The 23,729-nt window shown below is 40.3% G+C and overlaps 1 protein-coding gene and 1 long non-coding RNA gene across 13 annotated transcripts in view; one reads left to right on the top strand and one right to left on the bottom strand.

The window, feature by feature from the left end:
- The window catches only part of LOC117981122 (uncharacterized), a 313,442-nt gene that overhangs the window by 90,477 nt on the left and 199,236 nt on the right, over positions 1-23,729 (bottom strand). The gene's annotated exons all lie outside the window — the stretch shown is intronic.
- CALD1 (caldesmon 1) overlaps positions 1-23,729 on the top strand; it is a 191,849-nt gene that overhangs the window by 75,925 nt on the left and 92,195 nt on the right. For 10 of the 12 annotated variants that reach the window (XR_010112648.1, XR_010112650.1, XR_010112652.1 and 7 more), the window contains exon 3: positions 12,952-13,063. Coding sequence is in view for 8 of the 12 variants with exons in the window: in XM_003813444.6 (XP_003813492.1) it covers positions 12,993-13,063 (71 nt within the window). In the remaining 4 variants the exon portion in view is untranslated. Of the gene's footprint in view, positions 1-11,856; positions 12,299-12,951; positions 13,064-23,729 lie in introns of those variants that run through there. The other 2 variants (XR_010112649.1, XM_063606109.1) reach the window with 1 other exon arrangement.

The following is a 23,729-nucleotide window of genomic DNA, read 5'->3' on the forward strand; positions in this document are numbered from 1 at the left end:
GATAAATCTGTGACTTTAGCCTTATTAGCAAGAAATTCTGGCCCACGAAGCTATCTGGTAAAGGCAGTGTGATATGGTTTGGATTTGTGTCCCTGCCTAATCTCATGTCGAATTGTGATCCCCATTGTTGGAGGAGGGGCCTGGTGGGAGGTGATTGGATCATGGGGAAGGATTTCCCCCTTGCCGTTCTCGTGATACCGAGTGAGTTCTCACAAGTTATGGCTGTTTAAAAGTGTGCAGCACCTCCCCCGCTCTTTCTTCCTCCTACTCCGGCCATGTCAGGCATGCCTGCTTCCTGTTTGCCTTCCACCATGATTGAAAGTCTCCTGAGGCCTCCCCAGCCATGTTACTCATACAGCCTGCAGAATCATGAGCCAATTAAACTCTTTTCTTTATAAATTACACAGTCTCAGATGGTTCTTTATAGCAGTGCAAGAGCAGACTAATGCACAGTGCAAGGATCTAGGGTCAGAAAGGTGTTTTGGTGCTCAACAGACCTATAGCTTAATGTCCACGTTCACTTGTCCAGTGGTCAATGCAGATCTTTCTGGTGATCAAGCACAATATGAATACTCTCACTTGAGGGGTATGAAGGTGGATTCATTTGCTCCATTTTTCTTTGGCTTCCTGTGTAGATGGAATTGAAATGGGAATGATATGTGCATTCCAAAGGATCTCAAGAGAAATGCTCATTCGTTTACAAGAGGTGCAATCCCACAATAGTTTCTTGCTTTGTATACTTGAAAACATTCCCAAAGAAACAAAGTTGGATGCAGAAAAAATATTGGGAGAAAAGAAAAATAATACTCCAAATTCTGAACAATTCTACTTTAACATGTTGATCTGTCTGCCAGCTGGCCACAGGGTTGACTACTTGTAATATATACTTTTGGTAGGCCGCATGTAGTTCTTGGAACTGTTTATATTCGGCTGCAGAAACTTAATTATTCTAAAATTGGCAGGGTGATCTTTGGTTACTTAATACAAAATTGCTTAGTCATCTTTAAACATAGTGTGGACAGCTTTTGTTTAAGTGTGAAAAATTAGGAATTGCAAATGTACTCCAAAGAGATTTTAGGTCAGGGAGAAAAACAAGAAAGTATCATTCTTTCAAGATATTTAGCAGGTGGTTGCCACATGTTTTAATTTGACAAGCTAGGTAACTGTTGAGTTGAAGTCCTTGATTACAAGTATTTTTCCATTTTCTTTGTAGATATTGTCAGAAGTAGAAAGCTGTTGCTGCTGCTTCTTAGATGGTATTCTAATCCTACACTCTGCAAAGTATAGGTTTTTCAGCAAGAGTGTGAGGAACTCTAACATCAGCTGCTGGAACAGCTTTCTTGTTCTATGAAGCGAACAAGGATGCCATTTCAAGCTGGTTGTCACAAAGATCCTCCTTTTGCCTCTTTTGGTTTGAATCCTCGAACTGTTGCCTTCCACGTATAGTACAGAGCTATAGTGCTTTAGCGAGGAAACAGGCAGGCAGAGTGAGCTTCTGCATTTTTTAAAGTCTAAAGTGGCACCGGAAGTTTCTAGTTTTTCCAGGAATGCCCATGGCAACCTCACCTGTGATCTGGGCTGGGGCTCCTAAGAGAGATGGTGAGAAAAGATAAAAGTCCTGTAGCCAATGGGTAGCCACGCGAGGCCTGGGAAGGGTAGGTTCCCAAGCAAACCTCCAGAACGGTGCCTTATGTTTCTAATTACCGAGCATGGTTAGAGAGCAAAATCAGGCAACAGTTTTTTTAGACTGATGGAAACATTTAATTGGCTCTGAATGTCAGTGTTTTCTAATTATGATAGAGGGGTAGCAAGAAGTTTCCAAAGGCTGCGGAAATTTGAAGTGTATCAGCTGAATTCTGATTCTCTTCTTTTCTTATTCATCCTGTCTTCTTTTTCTTTCAACATCCAAGAACAAACCTATTTCCTCAGTTAAATGCCTAATACTCCTCTTCCTGAAATCGAAATGTCTCTCTAAGACCAAGTTCTTTTCCACTAGAGAAAAGCAATCACAACTACAAATCAGAATATAAAATAGAGTTCCATAGTAAACCACCACCATTCCCAAGGTTACTAAGAGCTCAGCCAGAGAAACAGCCTTTTGATAACGTCTTAGCCAAGTTCATTTGTTTAACAACTAAGTTCAACAAATAAGCACTGCCCTGGCATCTGTTCCAACTCAACAAGTGTGAGCCTAATGCGGAGTATAAGAAAAACAGTCAGTTAAGAACTTTGAGGGATCACGAAAGACAGTAATCATTTCTAAGAGATAACAACCTTTTACAGAAGACAAATATGTACTTGGTAATTAAAATACAAGCTATAGACTAAGTGCTCCAATAGAAATACAACATGGGTATCAGTACAAACTCAGGTTATTGAGTCATTTGTTCAAAGATCCTATGGTTTTGTGCTGTTCTTTTTTTTTTTTTTTTTTTGGAGACAGAGTCTCGCTCTGTCACCCAGGCTGGAGTGCAGTGGCGCGATCTCGGCTCACTGCAAGCTCCGCCTCCCGGGTTCACGCCATTCTCCTGCCTCAGCCTCTCCGAGTAGCTGGGACTACAGGCGCCCACCACCACGCCCGGCTAATTTTTTGTATTTTTAGTAGAGACGGGGTTTCACCGTGGTCTTGATCTCCCGACCTCGTGATCCGCCCGCCTCGGCCTCCCAAAGTGCTGGGATTACAAGCGTGAGCCACCACGCCCGGCCAGTTTTGTGCTATTCTTAAGCAGGCCCCAACTCTGAGCCACTCCCTACCTGAGGAAAAGTCCAGGTATCCCCAAACTAATAAATGAGTGAAACTGCTCTCTAAAGGACTCATTACTATCTAAATTACTATCTAAATATAAAGAAAGAGGAAGCAATCTAAGTACTTTTCAACTTATTATTTATCTGTAAATATATATGCTTAAATTATATGTCTGTTACATCCAAGGGACATAGCAGATAACATCCTTTAGTTGGGTTTCAAACCTTTTCACCTTGGATTATAAACTTCTAGAAGATAGTTTTTAACCTGCTTTGCAGTTCCAGAATACAGTAAACACACTTGATGATCATGATGAATAGAAGTCAAATAATTCACTAGAGAATAATTAGTCCCTGATCAGTAACAGCTTGTCCTTCACATACAAAAATACTGCTATTAACAAAGCACCTCTAGAACACACCTTTGAATTGTTTTCAGCACTATAAATGGATTTGCATCCTGCCATCTAAGCTATCCTACTTTATATTAGCAAGATAGCTGGCCAAGGCTCTGTATCACTAAACTGGAAGTGTTAGTTGAACAAACCAGTCACAAAAAGCAGGCACATGAGTTGCTGACTTTTTTTTTTTTTTTAGCTGAGTAGTTCAGCAAGTCCAGAAGGCCATGCACAAGTTAAACTACTTTTATGTAAAATATGGTGATCTCTGCAGCATGTTTACAACTGGGAAAGGCCCATGGCTTCTGAACTTTCATTCCATGTGAACCACTCTTGGGCCTTGTTACTTAACTTGAAGTGTGATCTTTCTTCAGCCAGTGTCTCAGCTTCTTTTGTATTTGCCAAGCATTTCACTTCCTCAGTTGCAAGTGCCCAGTCACAGCTAGATTGCCCCCATCCAAAAAGCCTCCATGGGAAAATGGAGAGAGTACCAATGAGGGAATTAGGAGAGCACAGCCATGCTTTGAGATGCTGACCCATACAACACCCCACAACTTACCACATCTTTTCTATGAGATTGTAAGGTCTTTGAAGACAGAAACCATATCTAACATACCTTCATGTCTCTGAAGTGCATAGCATTACTTCACTCAGTACAATCACTTCATATTAGGAGTTGAAAGATCTCTCTTTTTTTTGAGACAGTCTTGTTATGTCACCAGGCTGGAGTGCGGTGGCGTGATCTCGGCTCACTGCAACCTCCACCTCCCAGGTTCAAGCGATTCTCCTGCCTCAGCCCCTTAAGTAGCTGGGACTACAGGTGTGCGCCACCACACCCAGCTAATTTTTGTAATTTTAGTAGAGACAGGGTTTCACCATGTTGGCCAGGATGGTCTCAATCCCCTGACCTTGTGATCCACCTGCCTCGGCCTCCCAAAGTGCTGGGATCACAGGTGTGAGCCACCACGCCCAGCCGGGAGTTGGAAGATCTTATAGTAGAGCTGTCCAGTAGAACTTTCTGCAGTGATGAAAACATTCTCTGCACCGTCTTATATGGGGGCCACTAAATACATAATGTCTACTGAGCTCTTGAAATGGGACTGGTGAAGCTGAGGAACTGAATTTTAAATTTTATTTATTTTCAATTAAATTTAAATGACCTCGTGGCTGGTGGCTACCATATTGGACAGCATAGCCTTAGAATCTTAAAAAATATATTTTCACCATAACCCTAAATAGATGGCCACTTCTTCTCCCTGGCTTTTTCAGAGATAGGGGTCTACCCTTTCCATGCACCCCCCATTTTTGGGTAGTTGCGCTGGAGCCAGCCCTCCCTGTATCTGAATTATATGTGATAATATTGTGAATGCCTCTGTTAGTCAGGCATACATTTAGAAAGCATCTTTACATATTTGTAGCAAGTCTATGCATTTTTTCTCACATGGACACAAGTTAGTGGAGAATTTCCACCTTGCCTTAGGGTTTACGCTCATGTCATTTGTTCTTCTCTAGGGGCCAATAGAGCAGCATGCCTATTCTAATTTAGCATTAAACTCTGTCTTTCAGCCTAATTTTCCTTGAGTTCATCAAGGAAAAGTATTTAAATGCTTGAAAAGAAAACAGAAGAAGTCGTGTCCCAAATTTTCACTTTTCTTCATTCTTCTAAGCAACTTTCAAGTTGGTTTAGAAATTAGTCTAAATGCCAATCCTGGTTTTCCACTGATTTGTAGTGGTTAAGGAGCTAATGTCAAAGCTTTATATGTCTCAGTCTCCTTTCTTTAAATGGGGTTGAATTGATTCTTTTTACTTGGGAGGATCAAATAATGATAACCATAAAGTTTTGAAAAATATAAAGTGCTCCAAATTAAGGTGGTGATGTTTGTGATAACACTTGAAGATGCAACCTAAAGTCCCTAAACATGGTGTCTTCCTAAGTGTTGAAGTTAGTATATACAAAAACCATCATTTCACAAATCTAAACTACTCAAACTGTCTGCTCAACTCAGAAGGTGAAAGAAAGGGCATAAAGACATTGGCTTTAATAATGTTAAATCTGCCAGGTCTTCTGTTTGCTAGTGGAGAAGTACAAATAGAGAAATGGTAATGCTAAAAGATTGTGCGGGGAAGGCAAGAGAAAAACAGGTCATAACCTGATAACCTGCCCTTAGTATGTTGGATTCCATTGATTAGAGAAAAGAAACACCTTGAGAAGACAAAGTGCCTCAGGTTGATTGTATTCATTCTTATTTCTATGCTGCTGTTCTTGACAGACCTGCCTTGGTAAATGCATGTATTTTTTTAAAGTAGCACAGATTTTTGGAACAAGATGGTGAAGGTTGAGCTAAAGTTAAGTGCAAACTGTACATTATAATCCATTTGTTTATTTGGTTTTTGAATCCCAAATGAACCACTGAGCTCAGAAAAGAGCAAAGTGGGTTGACAAATTGATTTTTTTTGAAAAGGACAAAAGTTCATTTGGTACAGTCGGAAAGAAAGTGCTGCCAGATTTACTGTGTGACTACTGCAAATGTGGGTTTATATAATTTTTGAGATTCATACATAGTCAATTACCAAGGTCTTTGATTCACTTTGTAAACACTGATCAGTCAATAAAGTACAGAGAGATGAATTGGCTTGAGTTACATTTTCCATACTCAGAATGGTAAAATCTAGAATAGAAATCCAGTGGCTCAAATTGGCTACAATTTCTGAGTGCCTCCTCTGTCTCAATTGTGGAAAAATTTTTTTAAAGACTATATCTTTTCATAAGTGGCCTTAAGAACAAAAGCATATGGAAAGTAAAATATTAATACAAATATTTAAAGACTAGCTAAAGAGAACAATTGATGAGCTGCAGCCGACAGTGTGTTATTGATTATCAAAATGAATTATAGATATTCAAGGAGGGAATTGTCACTTTTAAGCTAGGGTTCTCAGGAAAGGGTATCATGAGGGAAGTAAAATTTGAGCCTGAAATTCATGATTGAATAAAAATATGGATAGTGAAGATGTAGATTAAAAAGAATGAGTAAAAATGTAGAGGTAGAAAGTTGTAAGACATATTTGAGAGGTGATAAAATATTTTTATGTAGGATGCTGTGGTATGATCAGCTTGAAAGAAAGGTTAATGGTTTCTAGATCAAAAAATTAAATGAGAACAGACTTAGATACTCAACACATTTACGTCTGGGAAGGAGGAAGAAGCATGGATATGTCATGTGTGATACCTCCAGCTTTGCTGGCTCAAGCAGGTATACAGCCATAGTATTATTATGTGGCGTAAGATGAAACTTGGAATATTCTCTCTCCAACCAGCTCACTTTATAGAGAAACAAAGCTTATAGAGCTTCAGTCTCAGTCTCCTAGGTCTCATTCCAGGTCACTATTTGCCAAGGGTTTGTGAAGGAAAACAGTTAAAGGGTCAAGGTGAGCAATGATCATTGCAGATCAGAGGTAGGAAATCTGCTGGAGTATGTTGTACCCAGAAATCACCCAATACCTGTAGGATGAAGAGAAACATCAATGAGTTGCAGCGATGGCACAAGTGAAATGAATGCAAATCTTTAGGATATACACGACCTGCTCTCTTTCTCCCACAAAGCACTGAATCTCAAGAACACAAAACAGAAAGCAGGTGATAGGTGTGATTCAAGGTTGAAGATGGGTGTGACAAGCCTGGTGGAACTTTAAAGAAGCAAGAAAGTCTAAACTATCAATTCCAGGAAGGCAAAGACCTTTTCTGTCTTGTTCACTGTTATATCCCAGTGTCTAGAACAGTACCTGGTACATAGTAGCTGTTCGGTAAATATTTATTGTATATTGATTGTATAAATGTTTTTGTGAGGCCTCATTGAAGTAGCTGAATCATGAAATTTACAGTGGGTGCAAAATGATGACTAGTCAGAGAGGACCTGTCTAATAATGGTTTTGAGTGTTCCAAGACTAGAGTTCCTTGCGAGAGCAGAGAAATGATGATGTTGTGAATGAGGATACAGTGGGTTAGAGGAGGAAGATGTGTAATGAAGAAGGTACAATATAAGAGAAGAAACTAAGATATTGAAGAAAAGTATGCAATGATGCTGTCGAGGATACAGCCATCCTGAGTTACAAATTTTACAAAGCACTAACAATAAATTAACAGAGATGAAATAAGCATTTGGAAGGCTAATTCAATTGAGATCTTTTGTGACTTGATAATTCTATGATTTAAACCAAACAGGTTGTAAACTGAAGGCATAGGTAATTTTTAGGATTATTTCTTACCTAAGGTTATATGATCCAATGGATCAATGTGGCAATCACTGATAATAGTCCTCTCAGAACTTCTTTGGCGCACTCTTGTTTGTTCCCTGAAATGGGAAACAAATCCTAGAGAGAAATAGTGGATTAGTCCTATTATAGTGGTTAAGTGTATGCACTTTGAAATTCCATAAAATGGGGATTATACTAGCTACCTCACAGATCTGTTACCCAGATAAAGTAAAATTACATATATTTTAATGGCCCAGCAGAGCTATCAGCCATGAAAAGACTTGAAGGAAACTTAAATGTGTGTTGTTAAGTGGAATAAGCCAATCAGAAAAGGCTACAGACATACTGTATGATTCCAACTATATGATATTCTGGAAAACTCAAAGCTGTAGAGACATAAAAACATCAGTGATTGCCAGGGTTTTGGAGTAAGGAGAGGGAAGGGATAAATGAGTGGAGCAGGTGGGGTTTTTAGGGCAGTGAAGCTATTCTGTATGATGCTACTATGGTGAATACATGACATTCGGTATTTGGTGAAACCTATGAAACTGTGCAACAAAGAGTGAACCTTAATGTAAACTATGAACTTTAGTTAATCATAATGCATGAATATTGGTTTGTCAACTGGAACAAATGTACCACACTACTGCAAGATGTTCCTAAGTTTCCTAGGGCTGCCATAACAAAGTACCACACACTAGTTGGTTTATAATAACAGTAATTTCTTGTCCCACTGTTATGGAGAGTTGAAGTTTGAAATGGAGGTGTCAGCATGGCCAGGCTCTGGGGAATGCACTGGGGAAGGGTTTGTCCCATTTCTCTTTCTCAGCTTTCTGGTGGCTTTAGGTCTTCCTTGTCTCCATTTTCTCATGGCATCTCACCATGTCTTCACATTATCTCCCCTCTGTGTGTGTCTGTCTCTGTGCCAAATTTCCCCTTTTCATAAGGACACCATCATATTGGATAAGGGACCACCCTAATCACCTCATCTTGACTACATCTGCAAAGACTCTATCTCCAAATGCAGGAGAAAATGTGGGCAGGAGTTGGGGAGGGGGGAATATATGGAAACTCTGTACTCTCTATTCGCTTTTTTTCTGCTCTAAGAAATAAGTCTATTCATTAAAAATGTTAAAGGCTTAAAAAACAGCCTGCCACATAGTACATATTCAATAAATGTTAGTTCCTTTTGGATGCTGCATTAACTTATTCAGTGCCCCTGACACAACAGATTTTATTCTTCTTGCATTCCAAGATCAATATTGGCACTGCCCAAAAAGTAGATAAGACTTAGCTTCTTCCACATGGCCTTGTCCCTAAGTGTTGAGTGCTGGGTTAGCCACCTGCTCACAAACATCTCCTGCCTTGACTGCATTTACACACGTGCTCATGCACAGGTGACACAGGTGAGCATACCCACACACACCTAAAATGGCTTATCTGCCACCAACACTGACCCAAACAAAAGCAGAAACTTACTAGTTCTCCTTATAAAGGCATCACAGGAAATATCTATAGTGAGGGCTACATGCCCATAGAGGGAAAAAGAAAAACAGCAAAAACTTTGTGAATATAAAACATAATACATTTCTTGGTTGAAAGATGCACATCAGCTATTGAACTAAATTTTTAAAGGAAAAGAGCCATAAATTGATCTTAATAAATATAAATATACTTTCATTTCCGACATAGGGTGGGAGACAGAGAAGAAAAAAAAGTGACAAAGAGAAAATTATTTTTAATGTCAGAAGAAATACCACTCAATATTCTGCCTTTGAAAAGAGGCAGAGAAAAAAAGCAAGGAGGAAGGAAAGGAAAGAGAGGAAAGTCCCGGAAGCCCTGGCGTGGTGGTAAGATGCAGGACACGCCTCTTGTCACATCATGCCAATCCCCTGGGCCGCAGGCTCGTGGCTTTGTTCAAAAAGAAGGGCAGGCCGGGTGCGGTGGCTCATGCCTGTAATCCCAGCACTTTGGGAGGCCGAGGGGAGGATCACCTGAGGTCAGGAGTTAGAGACCAGCCTGGCCAACATGGTGAAACCCCGTCTCTACTAAAAATAAAAATTAGCCGGGTGTGGCGGTATACACCTGTAATCCCAGGTACTCGGGAGGCTGAGGCAGGAGAATTTCTCGAACCTGGGAGGCAAAGGCTGCAGTGAGCCGAGATCGCGCCATTGCACTCCAGCCTGGGTGACAAGAGTGAAACTCCATCTCAAAAAAAAAAAAAAAAAAAGGAAGGGCAGTGTGTTTGGTGATTTGAAATCTTTTTTCTTTCTTTTTTTTTTTCTGAGATGGCGTCTCGCTCTGTCGCTCAGACTGGAGTGAAGTGGCCCAATCTCAGCTCACTGCAACCTCCACCTCACGAGTTCAAGTGATTCTCCTGCCTCAGCCTCCTGAGTAGCTAGGATTATAGGCACCTGCCATCACACCCAGCTAATTTTTTGTGTGTTTAGTAAAGATGGGGTTTCACCGTGTTGGCCAGGCTGGTCTCGAACTCCTGACCTCAAGTGATCCACCAACCTTGGCCTCCCAAAGTGCTGGGATTACAGGCATGAGCCACTGCATCTGGCCTGAAACCTTTAACACTGACTTATTTCTTAATCATGGCAGAGTAGGCATGCCCTGTTTTAAAAGAAAATCCAATCTATGAGAATCCATATTGAAAACACAGACATATCCATAGGTAATGACATCTGCCTCTGTTAAGGTTTTTGTTTTTCCCCTCTTTACAAAAGAAGTCACCTCAGTAAATCTTTCAATAGCATGACCACAATCCCTCCTCCAGCACAAAAATTTAGATTCTCATAAAACTCTCTGAGAACGCATCATCTGTCACTAACATCAATACTTAGCTCTTTCACACTACTCTATTTGTGACACCCAGAGCCTCACGACTGATGGAATCACCCTGTCTTGACTTTTCATCCCTTCATTGGTTGAGAGTTTGTTTCCTAACCAATGTTGCTGAAAAGAATTCAGCACTGAGTAGGGGTAGGGCAGGAAATGAGGGATTACTGCCTGGGGACTGGGGACGTAGAAGAGAAAAAAAAAATCACTTACCATTCTACCTAGACATGTCTCCTCTTACAAAGGAAAGATGCTAGAGAAGGGCTGAAAAGCTCTGTGATATAAGGGTGCAGGGATGAAGGAGGATCTCCAGCCCCATCCTGGGTTGATACTGGGAGCCATTTTCATAAACACATACACCTTCTCTCCCCCACACAAGACACACACACCACCGAGAGTCATACCACATGGTACCCAGATGTGGTTTTGCGCTTTCCTCTAAGCTACACCCACTCATGTGCACAAAGCCTCACCTAGAAAAGTACTGGTCTGTAGGAAATGGCACACACTCTCTCCCTCTGGGTGCCCCCACATGTATACTCAGCAGCATTCAAATGGCAGGTAGTTTTTCTATGGCTGGGAAAGAGAAAGTGCTCAAGTAAGCAAGAGAAGGTGAGGAGTGGGAGAAGAGAATGGGTAGGAGAAAAAGAATTTGCGTGGGTTAAGAGCCAGTGAGGATGGTCAGCCAAACTGACCTCACGATGTTAGTTTCACTTCCCTTTTAAGTATTCCAAGACACTGCCCGGCTCTGCAGACCATGTGCATCTCCAGCCTGCTTGGAGGTATTCATTTCACTGCTCATTGGCACCTCTACCAGAGGTATAGGCTGAGAACCGCTGTTGCTGACAAACAGCCAGAATGACTACTTAAATTTGATGAGGTAGGAGCAAAAACCAGACAGAGGCTTAGAGGATGCTCTTCAAGCTACTTGGATAAATTTTAAAAGGTAAAATTGTTTGCTTATAGACGGACCTCTTTTTCCCATGTCTGTTTGCTATTGCTATAGTTATTCAAGAGACACTTTATATGCAACAAAAGACCACATGGAAGGAAGAGAAGAGTCTACTCTCCCACTGCACCTGGCATTCGAGTCCACGAGTTTAGACCCTACTGCCCACAGGGCTGTCCTCACACACTCCTGCCCTGTGGTCAGAACAGGAGCCCACCCCAGGGAGAAGGGCCCTGGGATGGCCTTTTAGGGAACTCTCAAATCACTTTTTCTTTTTCCATTCAGATAAGTATAGACTAGATTGGAAAGTGTAGAAAAATTTCTTTATGGTCGATGAAATAATAAGAAGGAAAATGGGTTGTTTCCTTCATAACTAGCAAAGCCTAGGGAAGTACTCTTGGTAAGAGTAAGATAGATAAACATCAAAAATTTAAAACTCCAAATAAACACCAAGATTTGAATTTCTAAAGATTTATAAGCAGCATTAATAATACCCTAGAGGATAAAAAAGGGGAAAAATTCAAACATTGTATAGTTTTGCTTTTGTTGGCTGAGCTTTTATTTTTGTTTTTGTGGGGTTTTTTTAGAGGGGAAAAAACCTTTGAAAATAAAATAATTGGACAATTTATTTAAGAAGGTTTCTGAACTTGGCTTCAAAATCTAAGTTTTGTTTTTTGCTCCGTCAAACAAAGATGCCTTCAGGTGTGATGGCTTTAGGTTTTGTACAGCTCCTGATTTTTTCACACAGGGCAAATGGCTCGTCTCATGTGCACAGAAAGGGCTGGAAAATATTTTTGTGATTCGAGCGCAGCAGAGAGTCTAGGATTCCAGAGGAAGTGGAGGCCTCCCATTCCGCACAGGAAACAATCTTCAAGCAGGCCTTAAATGCCAGATTCCAGGCCGAGTTTAACTAACCACTGACAGCTCTGTAAACAAAGCAAGGACAAAAAGAGCCCGCTTCCCCCTTTCTGGTAGTCATTTTGGGTTTGGGGGCTGCAGGGGAATTCTGGAATACTTGACTCCATGGCACAGAAACGCAGGGGAAACGGGCTCCTCATTTAAAGAGCTGGAAGGGGAAGGTCTTTCCGGAATTAAAACCATCACAGAGGAGGTAGGAAAGGGTAAAATGGTTGGGTTACATCTGTAGAAAAGCAGTGATTTTAGAGCTTGGAAAACAGCTTGATCACCACTTAGCTGCTTTTTAAAATGTTGCTTCATGATGTTTATTCATGATGTTACTGCTGCAGTCTTTATTAAAATCCTGATGCTTCTTTGAGAATATGCACATTATATGCCTAGACACTGTATTATTTTATGTCTCGCTTTCACTTTTCTCCTAGTTCCTACATATACCTCTTCTTGCCACTTTTCTTTTCTGTTTGTCATTCCTGTTTTCCTCCTCCTTTGTTCACTTTTTCATAACTTTGGTCTGGGGTTCAGCAAGTTACAAAGAGCAAAATCATTCAGTAGAATTTCAAGTGATTCTACCAATATTTCAAGTCTTCAAAACCTCTCTGTCTCCGGAGGTCTTTTTTAAAGAATAAATAATCTTGGGATCTTACTTATTTGTCTCTAGGAGATTCATGAATGAGACTGAATTTAACTCGGCTCAGGAGTCAGAAATTGATCACTGGCTACCTTATCAGCTTTCTAAGAGTAAAGAAAAATCAGGAGAATGACAAATGGGAAAGAGGGCCCATAGTGACTCAGGAGAGGTAACACACTGAGTTATCTATGATACTGACTCTACCTCCTCTCTTTCAGGTCCAGACATCATCTGGTCTCCCTGAACCTGAAATCACACCATGGATGATTTTGAGCGTCGCAGAGAACTTAGAAGGCAAAAGAGGGAGGAGATGCGACTCGAAGCAGAAAGGTAAGGATCTAGGGTGAAAAATACTTGTATTCCCTTATCAACAACCTTGGTTTCAGGCCTCAAAGACCATCCTTTTGAGAGGCCAAATGTGGTCATATCGCACACCAAACTGTTCGCAAAAGTAGTTATGGAAAATTTTTCTGCTAAGACTCTAAATTAAGCATTTAAAAAAGGAAAACAAACAAGAATCATGAAAAAGAGAGATTTGAGAGGAATCAATTGATAACTGCATATTGATAATTGCATTTAATCAATACCTTTCACATTGGAATGTTTTAAATGACAAAAGTAATGTGTGAATGAAGGTTTAAAAAGCTTATATAATAAGAAATGACAAAAAAATGTCAAGTATTGAATATTGGAACCATTTAGGACATGAGAGTCTTCAATCTAAAAAATATAAAGGCAAAAAGCCCTGGATGAATCTTGTGAAAAATTTTCATTCTTATTAGAAAAGTATCCAACTCTAGGGATCCACATAGTACAGGTTAATAACGGGCTATGTTACCGAGGAGATTCTGGGTGTAACTGGAAGCTGTTAATGTCGTGTGAGGCCTCTACAGTGGTGACTATGAGGTCAAATTGGGGAGATAAAGCATTGGCATATAAAACCTGGGGCATAAATGCATATTTTAACATTTTAGGCCTCAGAACAAAGGACAGTGTGGTATTTGATGCGACTTAAATCAGATGTTCTTTTGAGAAAGCAGGTTAGGCATTCACAGAGAGAAAAATGTTAAACAATGACCTTAAAATCAAATCAATTTTTTTCCCAGTAACTCCAATGCTCAGATGAAAGATGACACTTTAACGATACCACAGCAGAAAACTGAAAACTTACACCTATAATGAAAAGTATTGTTCTTATGTTCTACTTATTTGCGTGGAGAATGCAAAAGCAAAAGATAAAATAACTGCCTATGATAAACTTGGCCAGAGTCAGCTGGCATTCATGAAATGACTAAACATGTCCACAAGGCACTATGGATGGTACCTGCATTCTGTTGGTTCAAATCCTAGCTCTGCCATTTGCAAGCTGTGTGGCCCTGAACAAATGATTTCTCTTTAAGCCATAGTTGCCTTATATATAAAACAGGCATAATATCTACATAGCCTGTGTGATTGTTGGGAAGATTATTGAGCTTCATAAATAGCCTAGTCAGGTACCTAGCACACAGTAGTTTTTCATAAATGATAGTTTTTCATAAATGATAGCTATTATTATTATTAACCATTATCACTAGCCAAACAAGAAATAGCATAGCAGCATAGCCAGAGCTAAACAATCATGCCAAGAGAAGGAAAGGTAGTCATTATCCTGCAATGGAACTAGTCAGAGAAAGTTTCTTGGTGGAGGTGAGCCATGGAGGAGGTAATGATGGCAATGAAGAGGGAAACGGAGCCTGTCTAGGTGAAGGAATGACACCGGCAAAAGTGCAGAAGTGGAAATAAGAATCCTGGTGCAAGAAACCTGTTGAGTGTTTAAGGGAAAATGGATTGGACTTGTATATCTTGGCTGTTCCTATTTGCCATACAAGGAATAGACAGAGACTTAACAAGGGAGTTATGTGCGATGACACTATGCTGGAGAAACTTATCTACAGTGGACTAGAATATGGGGATACCAGCACTGGAAGAGATAGTATGGTAATGAGGGCCTGAATCAGGTCAGTGAGTATGGAAAGGAAGAAAGATCAAATATGAGAGTCTTTACAGAGGGAGAATCAGCAAACCCTTTAGGAGAGCAAAGAACTTATAGACGGTTCCAAAGAATATACATCTGAGGAGCTGGAAGGAAAGTCTCTGCTTTGTCCCAAATGGAGGATTTCCTTCTTGAATGGTCAGAGGAGCAGTGTTTAATTTCAGGTAGAAACCACATCCAAAAGGGGATTTCCTGCAGGCATGTGGAGATAGGAAATTTCACTCTTTGTTCAAAAAGGGAGAGAAATTATTATTAGAGAAATAAATTTGGGCAGACACAGTATGGTGGTGCTAGTACAAAACCTGAGGGGATAGTCCCAAAAAAGCAAGTGTAGAAAAAGTGAGCGGTCATCAAAGTATAATGGAAACCATCAAAGAAGACAACATACCAGGGAGATGGGGGAGAACCAGGGAGAGTATGAGGCCCAATGTTGAGTGGACATGGTGGACATGGAAGTCTTGTGGGCAGTGGCTGGGCTCAGTGAACCACACCTCTTATTCCTTCCAATGCTGTGTTATTTCACCTCAGGTTCTCATGATAGTCTACAAAATATCTTCATCCAACAACTATTTATTAAGCACTAACCAGGTTTAAGTGTGCCAGGATGGGAAAAATAATGGTGGTAAAGAAGTAGACATGGTTCCTGCCTTTATATACCTCACAGCATGCTAGGAAACCAAAGTGTAACAGAATCAGGAAGCAGACAGGCCAGGGTGTAGGGGCAGAACTGATAGAGTTGTGGCTAGAGAGGCTCAGGACTGAGGATGTAGACACTGGGCATCAGGCTAGATTGCCATTGTCATCTTCTTTCCTTTCCACATGAACAGGGGGTCAGGGAATCATTGACAGAGGTGTGACAGAACTAAATTGCTGTGGTTAGAGCCATACTGTCATTAGAGTGAATAAACCCAGTTTCTTCAGGTTCAGGACTTTGCTTAAGAATTGACCGCACGGCTATATGGTTTGTTCCTTTGACTTTTTTGTTTTGTGTGGAAGAATTTGTCTTCTTTTAATGTCAGATGTAAAAGGAATGTACACAGTAAATCTTAGTTATGTACCCTGAATAACCTAAAATAAACTTACACAAATTAATCCTAACCTTGTTTAATTTATATTTCTGTCTGTATTACTTCTTTTGGGATATTACATTGTTTTCTTTTCTGTTTTTTATTTCTTCTTTCCTTCCTTTTCTTTCTTGCTTCCATTCATTTCCTTCCTTCCTTCCTTCCTCTCTCTCTCTCTCTCTTTCTTTCTTCTTAAGAGTAGTACTTACATAATTCCTTATACTTGTACTAAGTTTACCTTTCCATGTTTCAAGGTGAGCCTTCTAGTTCTGCTATTCTGAGATTTGGTAAGCCCATGCCCACCCTTCAGGATTTTGTAAAATCTGATCATTTATGGGAATAGTGAAAGTCAGGCTTCATGGTTCAGCCAGCTCTGGTGGGAAAGTGCAGGGTGTGTGCAGGAAACAGGTGGCCAGAAGCTGAAACCAAGGCCATCTAAAATCATGGTTTTGATCTGAAGACAAAGGGCACATGAGACCCTGAGCAAGTCCCTCTTCCTTTAGCTCCACACCTTGGCTTCCTCCTCTAAAATAAGACTAGCCATTTTCTCTGGGGTATTGGTGGTCATTTTAATTTTTTTCTCGCTTTTGGTATTATTGATTTTTCTTTACTACGATCATATGTTACTTTATTTAAAGCCAAATAAAAATGAAGGCAATTTTCTGTTTTGAAAAAAAATAATTCTATGGCCCTATGCAGTATACCTGAGCCCAGATGGGAGAAGACTTAACTTCTCTTTGAATTTAGGGAACTAAAAGAAAGATTTCATCCCTGATCTGGAGGGCAGTTACCAACTACTGGAAATAGAGTGGCTCCAAGGCTCAGAGCTGCAGATTCATTTACTTACTCTCAACACATTTTTGCTGGGCATCTATTCCACTACAAGCTCTATTTTGGGTACTGAGAATAGACCCACAGAGTAACAGTGTTGGGAAGTGTGTGCTTAGTGCTTTTCAACCTATCTAAAATGAAGAAAAGATCAAGAAATTATACTTTTATATCCTCAAACATAACATGTACCCCGTATGGGTTCATACTTATTAAAGATGACCCACAGCCTTTGTACACTTCACCCCTGCAGACAGTGTGGGGGATGGGGTATACTACAGAGAAGAAAAAGTCCATTGACTTTCCTTACCCATAAAAGCTTTTCAAATAAAAATACCCTGTTATTTTTATTTAATTAGTATTGAGTTTGATTGCCAGATGCAGTTTTACTTTGAAATGATAAATAGTTTAAAACTTGTACTTTTACCCGGTGTTATAACCACAGATTAAAATAAAGCGAATTTTTACACATTTTATTCTTCAGAAATAGACCTTTTCAAAGACTATTTTGCAAGCTAATTGCAGACTTTGTGCCATGCTGGCTTGCATGTGCTTAGGACTGGCATTTATTCACTGCATCCAAGCTGTCCTGAGACTCTGTCGTCCACATATCTCCTTCTAAGGGTTTCAGCCCAGTTCATTTCAAATAACCTCGACTGCAAACGTAGTGCATCAAAAACGTTCTTCCAGCTGGGCACAGTGGCTCACGCCTGTTAATCCCAGCACTTTGGGAGGCTGAGGTGGGCGGTCAGGAGTTCGAGACCACCCTGGCCAACATGGAGAAACCCCGTCTGTACTAAAAATACAAAAAGTAGCTAGGCATGGTGGTGGGTGCCTGTAATCCCAGCTACTCTGGAGGCTGAGGTAAGGAGAATCGCTTGAACCTGGGAGGCAGAGGGTGCAGTGAGCCGAGATTACGCCACTGCACCCCAGCCTAAGTGACGGAGTGAGACTCGGTCTCAAAAAAAAAAACAAAACTTCCTTCTTTGTCTTGCCCCTTAGCCTGTGCAACTTTTATGCCATTATCTCGTCCTTCCTTGTCTTCCATTTGGCTTTCTCACTCTGAGTTCTTGAGATAAGGTCTTTAGATTTGGCAAAAAGGAAGGAAGTACTTCATTTTGTCATGAAAAGGAATACAGATGCTGAATACCTACAAAATGCAAGATACTATACCGAACCATAGGAATCAGTGGTCACCAGTAGAGATAGTATCCCAGTAGTCACTAAGCTCCTATTCTAAGGGAATTAGTAACTTTAGAGCAATCGTGACCAGAAGAGGGAGAAAAAAAATTCAGTAGGCAGAATGGAATGAGCAGTAATCAGTGAAAATCCTTAATGCATTGTTTCTAAGCAAAAGGCACTATTTGCTCACATCTCAAATTAAACTATATTTTAAAAGCAATTACTCATTTGAACAAACAGATAAAAATTTAGTTTTGCTGTTTATTATTCTCCACCAATCTCAGGGGAGTAAAAAGTTAAATAGATACATTCTGGCCGGATGCAATGGCTCACTCCCGTAATCCCAGCATTTTGGGAGGCCAAGGCAGGCAGATCACTTGAGGTCAGGAATTCGAAACCAGCCTGGCCAACATGGTGAAACCCTGTCTCTACTAAAAATACAAAAAAAAATTCACTGGGCATAGTGGTTGGTGCCTGTAATCCCAGCTACTCGGGAAGTTGAGGCAGGAGAATCACTTGAACCTGGGAGGCAGAGGTTGCAGTGAGCCACGATCACACCACTGCACTACAAGCTGGGCGACAGAGCAAAAACAAACAAACAAACAAACAAACAAAACAAAAAAACCCAAAAAACAAAAAAACACTATATTCTGCTTCCCTTTCTGTTTCTTTTATTTCAATCCCTCTCCTCTGCCTTCATCTCTGTTTTCCTTGGTGCACCTTCATGTGCCTCTTCCCCGGTCCACGTGCATCTTCATCAACACTTGATTTGTTTGTTTCTATGTCTCTTCCCATCTGCACTCCTAATCTGTCTGCTCTGGATTATGTGTGGATGTGCTGTTGCATCACCAGGAAATACATACTTCTGGCCAGGAAAGAGGGAGAGAGAAACCCAGTTCTCTTCCTGTTCAGCAAGTATAAAAAAGTGCTAGACATTTTATGTGTGTCTAGTAAAGACAGACCGCCGCCGGCCCCAGAATTAGCTATGTCTGAATGGAACATTTATGCTCTATATGAATGAGGCAACCCCAAGACACATAATGATGGCAGGCAGTACAGTTGGCAGTTAAGGGCATGAGCTTTAGCACTGGGCAGCTATAGTGTCAAATCCCAGCTCTGCCACTTATTAACTATGGGATCTACCAAATTATTCAATCTTTCAAATATTTTGTATCCTCCCTTACAAAATGGGGGTAGTAAAAGTATCCACCTCACTGGGTTTTTGTGGCGATGTAAAAAGGTAAGACATGAAAGTATTAACACAGTGTTATTCATCTAATAAACATTCAATAAACTCATTATTATTATTATCTAATTTGATTCTCTACAACATGGAAATAAAAAAATAAAAATATGAAAGGCTTGTGGATTGTTCTGCACATCATAGACGGTACAAGAACCATAGGCAAGATGAAAGGCAGGAATTCGTGACTGACTGAAGAGCTTTGAGTGGCTGTGATCGGTAACAGTTTTTGAGGAAGGACTGTGTTGTCTCAGCTGGAAGAATTAGCACCAGTTTAAGTTATTTTTAAAAATTTGGCCGAAAGAATGTTGAGCTGTGGTGTATTTTCTTTTTTCTTTTTTTTTTTTTTTGTTTTTTTGTTTTTTTGAGATGGAGTCTCACTTTGTCGGCCAGGCTGGAGTGCAGTGGTACCATCTCGGCTCACTGCAATCTTTGCCTCCCAGGTTCAAGCGATTCTCCTGCCTCAGCCTCTCGAGTAGGCACACGCCACCACACCCAGCTAGTTTTTGTATTAATTAGAGAGGAGGTTTCACCATGTTGGCCAGGCTGGTCTCAAACTCCTGGCCTCAAGTGCTCCACTGGCCTCAGCCTCCCAAAGTACTGGGATTACAGGCATAAGGAGCTGTGATGTATTTTCTGAGAAACCAGCAGTGATGCTTTTATCCATGAGAAAATCTCCAGCAGACATACTTGGCCGACACTGGGCTTGGTTCCCCAACAAATGGCTCTCTCACTTTCCAAGATGTGCTCATTACGTTCACAGCATCTGCTTTCTGCACCCAACATGAGTTCCTCTCACTGATCAGAAGAAAGGCCCCTATTGTAGAGTTACGTTATCAGATTCAGAAGCTTACAGACATAAATAAAGGGAATGAAAACACTTGCTGTTGTCATCATTCATACATTTTTATGGGCTTCTGAAATGGCTTGATGATTAGACATTTGAAAGTAAATATTTTTACTACACTATAAAAAGAAGCAATTTTTTAAAATCCATGGGGTCTCTGAAGTCCCCTCTCAGAACTGTATCACTGAGACTTTTTTACATGATTTAATAGAAACAGCCAATGAATGATTATACAACACACAACCCCTCACACACGCAAACCCAACACTTATTCAAAATGCTTAGCATCAGGACCTTGACATTTTTAAATAAAATCTTTTAAAATGAAATTACTGTTATTTTATCATCAGAACATTATTTTCCATTAAGAAGTTAAATACGATATTCCTTTGAAACTATCTAAATTATCAAAGTAGCTAGATTTGCTCAAAATTTCCCTTCAGTTCTCTCAGAAAACTGATCACTCCAGGGGACAAAAGAAAGTTAGAATTTGCCATCTAGTTTCCTACTTTTATTTTTTATTTTTTGTAGAGATGTGGTCTCGCCCTGTTGCGCAGTCCAGTCTCAAACTCCTGGACTCAAGCAATCCTCCCACCTCAGCCTCCCAAAGTTCTGAGGTTACAGGCGTGAGTCACCACATACTTTCAAATTAAAAGATCTGTCACTGGGCGCGGTGGCTCACGCCTGTAATCCCAACACTTTGCGAGGCTGAGCGAGGTGGATCACCTGAGGTCAGGAGTTCGAGACCAGCCTGGCCAACATGGTGAAACCCCATCTCTACTAAAAATACAAAAAATAAGCTGGGCGTGGCAGTGGGCGCCTGTAATCCCAGCTACTCAGGAAGCTGAGACAGGAGAATTGCTTGAACCCGGGAGGTGGAGGTTGCAGTGAGCCGAGATCACGCCATTGCACTCCAGCCTGGGCAACAAGAGCGAATGCTTTGCTCACCCCTTAAACCATCTGTGAGCCCAGATTTTCGTCGCCGTGGGACAGACAAGAACCCTGTCTTTAGCTGAACTAAGGAAAGTCCTGCAACAGCAATAGACTCAACAAAGACTATTGTGCCTAGTTGAACTATTTTTTATGCTTCTTCAGGTAAATTGCTTATATGTGTAGGCAAAGTCATTGTTTTGTTTGCCCTCAGAAAATCTCCTGTGTTATTCCCATTTAACAGAAAAATAGAAACAGAGAAGATCGAGTTTCCCTGCTTAAGGCAAAGAAGGCTGTTGATATGACTATTCTTGACTTTTCACTGGACTTCTTTCAACAAGACTGTACATCATTAGGACAGGGACTTAGTCACATCATCACTCTTAAAAACGTAAGGCTGTCTCTGACCTTATGAATCATCTTCCGCAGGGGAACGTTATGTATTCAGTTTTGGACCACACACTATTTTTGAGGCACTGATGAAAGCTCTGGACCCTCCTCCAAGAAAAATGCACATATGCACCCACCAAACTTGGCACTTATATTCAGTGGCATCATGAACCTCCGTCCGCAGACCTCCTGGGGGCCGATGCCTTCTGGCCAAGAATCCCTGATCTAATGAATTTTAAAACTGCCTGTTAAATATTAAGAAACTCAAGCCTAGGAGACATATCCCCTTAAGATCACCCAGTTAAGCTGTTTGCATAATGTGGGCCCCTGGACAAACAAAGCCATCCTGATCTTGCTGTGTGTAAAAAAGTCTATGGCTATTGATTAGGAAAATAAAGCATATTTTGGAAAAGAGTGTATTCTACAATGTACTGCATGTAGAGTGCTTTCTAAAACTTAAAAACCGTTTATGGATAATATTTCTAAATAAAAGAGATTAGGTCAGATTACAGTGAATAAAGTAAAAAATAAAGAAAGATGAGTGGATAGGCAGAATGATACCAGTTAATAGTCAGGAACTGGGAATCAAAGTTTGGCGTCTTTGTCAACAAGGACAAAAAACTACGGTGATTTACTACAATCCCATTTTCTATCAATTTTGGAAGTCTTTTATTTGGTATATGTTGTGTTAGCATGATTTCTTCAAACAAAGCTTAATTATGAAACTAAGTTATGTAGGATTTCTCCATTCTTACCAGTTTTTAGAAAATTCATCAAATGACTTTTCTCTCTAAATATGAAAAAGATAAGAACTGATTTGATTCCTAACAGAGAAACTTATATTTTACATTTATCAGTACTATCTTTGGGGAGGATGGGACAGATTTGGAGTGGGACAGGTGCCTTTCAGAGAGTAGGATCTAGAGTCATGAAGACTTAGATTCAAATCCCAGAATCCCAGCTGGATTCAAAATGGTTGTTCTACTCCACCTCTCTCAGCCCATTTCATCAAGTGGAAAATGGCCATCGAAACAGTTCTTCCTTATAAGGTTTAATGCAGATTACAAAGCACTTAGTAGTCCCTAAAACATGACTAGTGCTCAGTCTGTTACCTCTTGTTGCTGTTTTTCTGCTGGCTGAAGGACATGGTAAGAAAGGCGCTCTCAGAAAAGCCCTCTCTAGGGTCACCTCAGAAACTCAGCCTTTTGGCAGCTACCATCTGGGGTATCACTGAACAAGGTACAACTCCATGTGTCAGATGGCTCAGTGTCTAATCTTTTCTCTGTTTCAGATCTGTTTTAGCAGCTACCTTGAAAGTGATGGGAGAATTATGGATATAAAGGTCTCCCTGTAAAAAGAAAATTTACCTTTTCATTATTAAGAGTTCTTTTCCATTTTCCCTACTTGTTTGAAATCAAGACAAAAGCATGCAGTAGTCTGGTACATATCAAGGTCTTTGTCACAATGATATATACATATGTGTATGTATGTATATAATTTAATTAATCATGTATGGTCAGCTCTCCATACCTGAGGATTCAACCAACCCAGATCAAAAATGTAGTTAGGCCTACAATGGTTGCATCTGTGCTAAACATGTACATACTTTTTTCCTTGTCATTATTTCTTAACAATACAGTATAACAACTATGTACATAGCATTTATATTCGCCTGCTGATACTGAGGGATGACTATATTTAAAATACTCTTTTTGCCTTGTGAAATTATCATTTCTCTTTTCATATTGCATAATCTATGGTTTCATTACCATTAAAGCATCAACCAGAAGCTTCTCAATGCCAACATTATATATAAATATTGTAATAATAACATAAGGAAAATCATACGCCTAATTGTTACAAAATGATTTTGAAAAAATGTATCCCAAATTACTAATTTATTCATTTTAATTATGAAAAAACTGATGCATACAAAGTAATCCTATGTAATATATATGGAAGTTCTAACTCATCCTAATGCGTATCCTATAAACTCACCATACAGCCTAAGACCTAGAACATTTCCAATGCCCCAGGCCCCTCTCCAATCCCTTCCCTTCACCTCCCCACCCACAGAGGTAACCAGTGTCCTGAATAATTCATTTATTTTAAAATAAAATTTGAAATGAGATCATACGAATTTAGGTACTAGCTTCTCCAGGGCCCTGGGATCCAGGCATTCCAAAGATTCTCTCCAGACTCTCAGGTAAAGGTGTCAGTGAGAGCCCACTTCCCTGAGAGGGCAAGAAGTTTGTCTTTCTAAACACACAGGACAGGCTGGGCATGGTGGCTCCTGCGTGTAATGTCAGCACTTTGGGAGGCTGAGGCGGGCAAATCACTTGAAGTCAGGAGTTTTAGACTAGCCTGGCCAACATGGCGAAACCTCTTCTCTACTAAAAATACAAAAATTAGCCGGGCATAGTAGTGGGCGCCTGTAATTCCAGCTACTGGGGAGGCTGAGGCAGGAGAATCACTTGAAA

The sequence above is a fragment of the Pan paniscus genome, chromosome 6 (genome assembly GCF_029289425.2).
Source record: "Pan paniscus chromosome 6, NHGRI_mPanPan1-v2.0_pri, whole genome shotgun sequence".
NCBI classification, from domain to species: Eukaryota; Metazoa; Chordata; class Mammalia; order Primates; family Hominidae; genus Pan; species Pan paniscus.